General features: G+C 51.6%; 2 protein-coding genes across 2 annotated transcripts; both read left to right on the forward strand.

Moving 5' to 3' along the window:
• The first annotated feature begins 1,758 nt into the window (after positions 1 to 1,758).
• On the forward strand, positions 1,759 to 3,082 carry LOC123448609 (probable serine acetyltransferase 5). Its single transcript, XM_045125564.1, has one exon. It carries the CDS (start codon positions 1,847 to 1,849, stop codon positions 2,801 to 2,803), a length of 957 nt encoding a protein of 318 aa, XP_044981499.1. The 5' UTR covers positions 1,759 to 1,846; the 3' UTR covers positions 2,804 to 3,082.
• Positions 3,083 to 3,164: 82 nt separating this feature from the next.
• Positions 3,165 to 5,526, forward strand: LOC123448602 (disease resistance protein RGA2-like). The gene has a single exon (XM_045125556.1). It carries the CDS (start codon positions 3,779 to 3,781, stop codon positions 5,267 to 5,269), a length of 1,491 nt encoding a protein of 496 aa, XP_044981491.1. The 5' UTR covers positions 3,165 to 3,778; the 3' UTR covers positions 5,270 to 5,526.
• Positions 5,527 to 8,833: the final 3,307 nt, after the last annotated feature.

Consider the following 8,833-nt stretch of genomic DNA (forward strand, 5'->3'; position numbering starts at 1 on the left):
TCTTCAACAGTCGTGCTATATAAGTGACACGCTGAAAAAAAAGGTTTTTGGGCGCGCACCATCACTTCGGGCGCTCCAGCGGGGGTGGAAAAACCGCGAGTGTGGCATAAGATGTTCAGCGCGCGGGACGAAACGGCATCGCGCGCCGCTTATTTCGTGCGCCCGCTCCCACGCGCTGCACACTCGAGCGCCCGCGCCGCACCCTCTCCTACCTCCCGATTTCGCTCCGGCCGCGCCCCGCCCGCCTCGCCGCCGGCGGATTCGTTAAATGGATGGTCGCGCCGACATCAACCTCACCCCTCCGTACACGTGTGACCCCGCCGCCGCCGTCGACGCAAGCCCTAACACGGGGAGCTCTGGCTTCGCCTCCGCCGGTACTCCTCCAACCACGGGTCTCGCGCGCGGCCTTTTCATGGCGCCACAGACGACCTCGGCAGCGGCTGGCGGCGTGCTGGCGCCCGCCCTAAAGCCACGTGCCCCCTCCTCGAAGCTCCCAAATGCGGCGGTGGCGAAGAAAGGCAAGTCTCCGGAAAGAATTTGTATCATACAACTCATATATGAAAGAAGTTTTTAATGATATATTTTAATTTGTATCATACAACTCATATACTAATGTTTTTTAGCATTGGTCAAAGGCTAGCTCGAATAACATATCACGCCCTATGTATGTGGATAGAGCCATGGAGGGAGTATCTCGAAACGTTGATTTGGAAGGATCCTACGAAGCTTTCTTCTCTCTACAAAATTGCTCCGTATGCATGCAATAAAACTGCATACAATTGTTATAGGATGTTATTCATGCTCGTAGAATAAAGCTGCTAAGAATAATTGGATGGCTACTATATGCACCGTCATACGTACTCCCTCCGTTTCAAAATATAAGACCTTTTAGGGATTATAGTAGAAGACTACATACGGAGCAAAATGAATGAATCTATACTCTAAAATATGTCTATGTACATCCGTATTTAGTTTATAGTGCAATCTCTAAAAGGTCTTATATTTAGGAACGGAGGAAGTAGATCATATGGAAATTATCGTACATGTATCATAATGTTTTGTATCATATAGTATGTTTTTTTTTGGAACGACATGTAACCTTATTCAATCATTTTATTTTTGAGTTATAACCTTGTTTAAACTTGACAAACAATGCAGCTACAAATGCTATTCAAAAAGTTGCAAAAAGAGCTCTCATCTTAAGAACTTACCTCCAAGAAATATTATTAGGAAAACATATAAACATCTCTTATGTAGGAGTATAAACTAATATAAAAGTATTTAGGTCATTAAAATAGTAATCTAAACACTTTTATATTAATTTACGGGGGAGTATCTTCGTTGGATACCCAAGAAAAGCTAGCACAGACTCATCAGACCCATACGAACGAATCTGCGAGAACACATAATTAAACCTAAAACCCGTAAGGTTGTACACATCAAATCTACTACAATAACACAAATATTGTCACGATCAAAACATCTTCATTATTCTCGACGCCGACGATTTCACATTCGTTGTCAAAAGATAACCGACGAAGATCGTTGAGATCACGCTCAGAGCACGACGGGTGGACTGTAGGCAAAGGGAACCACAAAAGTCTCCGACGGCTGCCCTACGAATAAAGGTTGTACTCCACTTGACCAGACCCTTTTTTTCCTTTGAGAATAAGCCACTTTTTTTTTTTTGCGATGAACCGCTTGTCTGTGTATCGAGGAAAGGGCTCCACTTGTCTGTCTCGTGCGCTACGTTGGGCCTCGGCCTTTTCTCCCTCCGCAATCCGATCCGCAGGCGGCCCGCAATCCTCAGACACCAGCAGTCCATCCCATCCTAGCTCCGGCGGCGATGCCGGCCGGCCAGCAGCCGCAGGCGCGGGAACCCGACGGCGGCGCCGACTCCAACCACCGCCAGCCCTCGCCGCCCCACACGCCAGCGCTGCCATCGGAGGTGGTGCCGGCCTACCCGCCGCCGGAGTCGGAGGACGACGAGTCGTGGGTGTGGACGCAGATCAAGGCGGAGGCCCGGCGCGACGCGGACGCGGAGCCGGCGCTGGCCTCCTTCCTCTACGCCACGGTGCTGTCCCACCCCTCCCTGCCCCGCTCCCTCTCCTTCCACCTCGCCAACAAGCTCTGCTCCTCCACCCTCCTCTCCACGCTCCTCTACGACCTCTTCCTCGCCTCCCTCACCGCGCACCCCTCCCTCCGCGCCGCCGTCGTCGCCGACCTCCTCGCCGCCCGCGCCCGCGACCCCGCCTGCGTCGGATTCTCCCACTGCCTCCTCAACTACAAGGGCTTCCTCGCCATCCAGGCGCACCGCGTCGCGCACGTCCTCTGGGCGCAGAACCGCCGCCCCCTCGCGCTCGCCCTCCAGTCCCGCGTCGCCGACGTCTTCGCCGTCGACATCCACCCCGCCGCCGTCGTCGGCAAGGCCATCCTCCTCGACCACGCCACCGGCGTCGTCATAGGCGAGACCGCCGTCGTCGGGGACAACGTCTCCATCCTCCACCACGTCACCCTCGGCGGGACCGGCAAGGCCGTCGGCGACCGCCACCCCAAGATTGGGGACGGGGTGCTCATAGGCGCCGGCGCCACAATCCTCGGCAACGTCATGATTGGAGCCGGGGCCAAGATTGGGGCTGGCTCCGTGGTGCTCATAGATGTGCCGGCGCGGAGCACGGCGGTGGGGAACCCTGCCAGGCTCCTCGGAGGGAGGAAGGGCGAGGCCGACAAGGACGAGGACATGCCCGGAGAGTCCATGGATCACACCTCCTTCATACGCCAGTGGTCCGACTACACCATCTGATTCTGAGGAGCCATTGTGCAAGGTCTATTACTCATCCTCTGTATCAGTAGTCGTGTTGTACTACCAAAATACACAGTGATCTTGTTTTGGTATATTGCTCACTTGTGGTTGTGGATGAACATCAACTGTAGTCTAGTGTGTATGACCAATTCCAATTGTTTCTTCAGCTGAGCGATCTTTGCTCGGATACTGATAGCAGATGATTGATGAATGAATAATCTTGTAATCCATGGTGGATTTGGTTGTACTTTTAACCATTTGCTTGATTAATCATGGTTTCTTAGAACACTTGTCATCAAGCTTCGAGCGTGTGAAGCAATTTATACCAAAATGATGCCACATACTGCATTCGAGACATCTTCTCAGATCCCAGTTTCGTTATTTTTCTTGACATCAAATCAAATGAACTGTATTAGAGCTCTTAGCTAATAATTCATTCTTAGGTTCTGGAACGAGGTGATAAATGCCGTTCTAGTATCTGTTTTTCTAAACCTTTATAATTTATTTACCGGTGTCACTTGACAAAGTTAAAGAAAGCATTTCCCCAAAAATATAAGTAGAACGTATCTTGTTCTAGCATTATGAATCTGGTTGAAGTCCATGCTCATTTATTCCGTATGTTCATTTACTTATTCTTCTCTTTGTAGTTGTAGGACATATCACATATGGCTGTGTTATTTCACAATCACTGAGCTCCCACATGCTGTATCTATATATCCACCATTTTGATATCCGATGAGTAAATAAACAATACTTTTCTTCTGTCAAAACAATGTCGCCTTCGTTGAATGGGTCAATGAAGACTAGGAGAGGAAAACACATATATTTTCTGAAATTTACAGCACAATTGCCTTCTGAAGCTTCCAGCTGACTGTTCCAAGTCATCAAGTCAACAAATTCCCGAGTCGTTCGAGCTCAGAGCACCATCTATGTAGTGACGTGCTGGGAGGGGTTCCTGTTCATTCTCACTTCACAATGGAGGCAGTCATTTCTGCGGTTCTTGGTGATCTTGTCGGCAGAGCTATGTCCTTCGTGGTCAAGAAGCGCCGTGAGCAGACAACTGCAGAGGAGGATCTGCAGAGGCTGTGCCAGCTGCTTCTGAGGATAAGTGCTGTTGTCGAGGAGGCTGAGGGGCGGTGTGTCACAAACCGAGGGATGATACATCAGGCTAGCACTATGAGACAGCAAATGTTCAGAGGGTACTACCTTCTCGATGCCTTCAGGTGCAGAGAGAAGAAGACCGATGATGAGGAGGTGGGTCGCTTCTTGTTTGCTCAATCCAATTTCAATCCGGCTAAGCGTTTTCGCCTTCTTTCTAGCAACACTCAGATTGAGAGCACGGTAATTGGTAGAGAAAGCAGTCAGGGGTTGAAACAGGCTGTTATTGGCCTAGAAAACATGGTTGCTGATATGAAGGAGTTTGCTATGTTTCTGATGAGCTACCCTCGCATGTACCGCCAACCCTATGGCGCATATTTATTTGTGGGCAAGTATATGTTTGGCCGCCAAATGGAGAGGGAACAAGCCATTAGCTTCTTGTTACAAGCTGAACCTCCAGGGAATGAAAATGTGGGAGTTCTTACAATTGTTGGTCCTGCGCGTGTTGGGAAGAGCACTCTTGTGGACCATGTTTGCAACGATGAGCGTGTATGGAATCACTTCTCCTCAATCTTGCTCTACACTGGAAACAACCTTAAAGATCAAACGATGGCAACTTTTAGAGATCATTGTGTGATCAAGCATCAAAATATTGCCTTGGATGAAGAAAGGTTGTTAGTTGTCATTGAGCTTTCAGGGGACGTGGACAAATGGGCTTGTAAGAGGCTGCTGCACTCTTCTGAACGATGCATGCCACATGGGAGCAAAATCATAATCACTAGCCGATCAGATAAGACGACTAGTCTTGGAACAACGGAAGCTGTCAGGCTAAACTATTTGTCTAAGGAAGCTTACTGGTATTTCTTCAGGATGCTCATTTTTGGTAGCACGGATCCGGTGGAGCACCCAAAGCTAACATCCATGGCCATGGAGATAGCCCTAGAGATGCGTGAATCTTTCATATACGCATATGTTGTTGCTGCCTTACTGAGAGAAAATTTTAGTGCTCAGTTCTGGTGCAGGGTTCTCGGACACCTTAGAGAGCACAGGCAGAAGAACATCCTGTTGTTAGGTGAATATCCTGCTGAGGAAGATCAGCCTCGGTATATTTGCAGCTTGGTCAAAAGGCGGCGAGGTTCTGAGTATATAAAGTCCCTTCTGCGATGTAGTGACTACCAAAATGGGCCTGCTTCTCACGGTGGGACTCCGAGGATAACACTGATGGATCTTCTATCCGGCACCTGGAGCGCTGTGCCACGGGGAAAATTTGAGGTATTGTCCTGGAGGTCTCTCATACCACCATACTACAGTTACACAACTGTCTGCGAGTTTGTCCGGCACGAGAAGTACCAAAGCATTGAGGAATAAGAGTAGCACTCTTTGGCACCGTGGTGACATTGCTTCGAGTTACTGGTGGGTTCTCTTCTTGTGTACGGACCAAGGCTCGCCAGATTGTTAGATGAGACTGCTTGCTGCCCTGAAAGTTGATCTGGTTCTTGAGTCTTGACTCGATCCTGTATGGAGTAATGTAGTAACTGATACCCGGTACAGAGGGCTCCTTAAATATTGTTTGTGCTTGTAATAACTTGTGTGCTCTTCATCTGAATAAACAAGCCCTTGACTAAGTAGCTAATTTTTCTGCTGACTCTCTCTTTTCACTTGCTGTATAAAGTTGACATATCTTGTTATTAGTACTAACATCTAGAGTTGTCTCCAACCACTCGAGAAGCCTGTTTCGGTCACATGAACGATGGCACCACTCAGAGAGGGTGACGAAGGGAAGGTACCATGGGCGTCCTCAACGTCGGCGCAGATCCTCAGAAACAGCTGCTGCAACCTCTGCAGATCCTGCCGCAAAGTTTGATACTTTTCAGCCATGATGCTGGTTAACTGTGCCTTGTAGAAGACAACATCACTCACGAATTTGAGTAATTCAATCCAGGCAACCGGCATGGCTTGCTACAAAGATCAGTTATCAGTACCACAAGTGATAATCAACACAGAGAGCTGGAGCTAACAAGATGAAACAACCGCTGACAGAACAGAGTGAACAAACAGAACCGCTGTCTGATTGTGCAGGCGTTGGAAAGAACAGAAGAAAATATACGATCTCACTCCCAACAGGGGAAACTTGCAGCTTCAAGTTTCCACCACCCTGACCTTTATTAAATCAGAAACAAATACTTTTCTTTTGTCGTAACAGTATCACCTTTGTTGGCTGGGTCAAATCCCTATTCTTTGATTTGTTTTTTGGACAATTGCTTTCTGGGTCAAACATCTATTTTTTGCAGTTGCTTTCTGGGTCAAACATCTATTTTTTGCAGTTGCTTTCTGGGTCAAACATCTATTTTTTGCAGTTGCTTTCTGGGTCAAACATCTATTTTTTGCAGTTGCTTTCTGGAGCTTTCTGCTGACCTTTAAAGTCACGGAGTCAGTAACTACCTGCCTCCATCGATCTCAGAGTACCATCTAGCTATTCAGAGGCTTTGGAAGAGTTCCTGTTCGTTCGTGCTTCGTAATGGAGGCGCTCATTTCTGCAGTTCTCGGTGATCTTGCAGGCAGAGCCATATCCTTCGTGGTTGGTAAGTGCTGTGAGCAGAGAACCACAGAAGAGGATCTGCAGAGGCTGCAGCAGCTGCTTCTGAGGTTACGTGCCATCGTCGAGGAGGCCGAGGGGCGTTGTGTCATGAATCGACAGATGATCTGTCAGGTTAGCTTGATTGATGGATAAGTCTATGTACTATGGTCTTTATGGGGCTGCAGCACATAGTCCTTTGTGGGGCTGCAGCACATGGTCCTTGTGGCTGTTAGGATAGAATCCTTGACCATCAAGGACTGGCAGTTAGGATAGCATCTTGGACTAGCATCTTAGCAGCATCTTAGACTAACATCTTAGACTAGCATCTTAGCATATGCTTGGCTGGCTAGCAGCCTATAAATATGTATCCCCAACCCCTCAGGTTGGCATGGCATTGTGTGAGAAATAAACCAACGAAAATTGTCCCAACTCTCCTAGTGTCATCCACAACTATCAATGCTCAGGCTGAAAGGTCTAACAGGTGGTATCAGAGCCTCGTTATCTTGTACCCTGAGCATTTCCTGCTCACCTCTCTAACCGGGAGCTGAGCAGCCTAAGCCGTTAGCAGCAGCTGCTCCGACTGCCCCTAGTTACCTCCCTCCCTCCGGACTGTCGAGCAGCAGCTCGTCAGCAACAGCCTCCTCTTCACGCAACAGCCCCCCTGCAGCGAGCCATGTCTGCAGGTCGCTCTCAGCACACGGCTACCTCGAGCATACGGCGCCGGCAGGAGGCCGAGCGCGCCGTGGCAGAGGAGCGTGAGCGAGCAGCTGTAGCAGCAGTTGCTGCGGCAGCAAGGGTGTCAAGGCTGGCTGCAGCGGAGCTGGCAGCAGCCAGGGCGGAGGTAGAAGCAGCAACAGCAGCGGAGGCAGCACGTGAGGCTACAGCGGGTGCCAAGGCACTCCGCGTCGGCTCCGGCAGCTCCAACGGCTCCGCGCCTGCGGACGACGGTGCCGACGTAGACCGTGCCAAAGTGGCGCAAGAGCGGACAGCGCAGTGGGCAGCCGAGCACGCCCGCGCTCCAGGTGGAGGTGCGCACGGCGACGGCGGCTGCAACGACCAGGACCGCGGCCTCTACGAGGTCCGGACTGTGGTCAGGGATGTTGGTCCCAGTGTTGGGTGGCCTACCCTCACTAAAACCAACTACGTCGAGTGGGCCGCGATCATGAAGATCAGGCTCCAGGTGCGGCGGCTGTGGGAGGCAGTCCAGGACAGCAACTTCGACCACCAAGAAGATCGACGGGCGCTGGACGCCCTCATCGCCGCAGTCCCGCCCGAGATGCAGTTCTCGCTTTCCAACAAGCGGACTGCCAAGGAGGCTTGGGACGCCATCGCCGCGGCACGCATCGGCAGCGACCGTGCTCGCAAGTCCACACTGCAGGCACTTCGTAAGGAGTGGGAGAGCCTGGCTTTCAAGCCAGGTGAGGACGTTGATGACTTTGCTCTCCGTCTCAACGCTCTACTGCAGAAGATGGTGAAGTTCGGCGATGCCACCTACACCGAGGAGAGAGCTGTCGAGAATCTTTTCCGGTGCATTCCCGAGAAGTACAAGCAGATGGCTCGCTCGATCGAGTCTTTGCTGGACCTCTCCACGATGACGATCGAGGAGGCGATAGGTCGCCTCAAGGTCGTCGACACCGACGAGCCACAGCCTCCCTCGGGGCCCATCACCACCGGCGGGAAGCTGCTCCTAACTCGGGAGCAGTGGGATGCCAGCCTTGGTGACAAGAAGAAGGGGGAGCCTCCTTCCACGACGGGCGGCCGCAAGCGCGGCAAGCAGCGCAAGGCGCGAAGGGGCGGCAAGGCAGAAGGACGTGCCGAAGGTGACTCCCGCGGAGGCGCCAAGGACGGCGTCGCTGGCAAGCCCAAGCCGGCACAGGACAACAGCTGCCACAACTGTGGCCGGCTTGGCCATTGGGCCAATGAGTGTCGCCAACCACGACAAGGCCAGGCTCACGTAGCACAGGCGGTGGAGGAGGAGATGGCTCTGTTCATGGCGCATGCAAGCATCGAGCTACCTTCAGCGACACCAGTCGCAAAGGCTCCCCTCCACCTCGACGAGCCAAAAGCACACGCTCTTCTCGGTGATGGCTCCGGGAAGGACAAGACTGCGGGGTGGTGCCTCGATACCGGCGCCACCCACCACATGACCGGTCGAAGGGAATTCTTCGCCGAGCTCGACTCCGACGCGCGAGGCTCCGTCAAGTTTGGGGATGCCTCAGCTGTGGAAATTAAGGGCGTCGGCTCCGTCATCTTCACCACCAAGACGGGAGAGCACCGGCTGCTCACCGGTGTCTACTACATCCCCGCGCTAAGGAACTCCATCATCAGCTTGGGACAGCTGGATGAGAACGGCT

This window comes from Hordeum vulgare, chromosome 1H (genome assembly GCF_904849725.1).
Source record: "Hordeum vulgare subsp. vulgare chromosome 1H, MorexV3_pseudomolecules_assembly, whole genome shotgun sequence".
NCBI lineage: Eukaryota > Viridiplantae > Streptophyta > Magnoliopsida > Poales > Poaceae > Hordeum > Hordeum vulgare.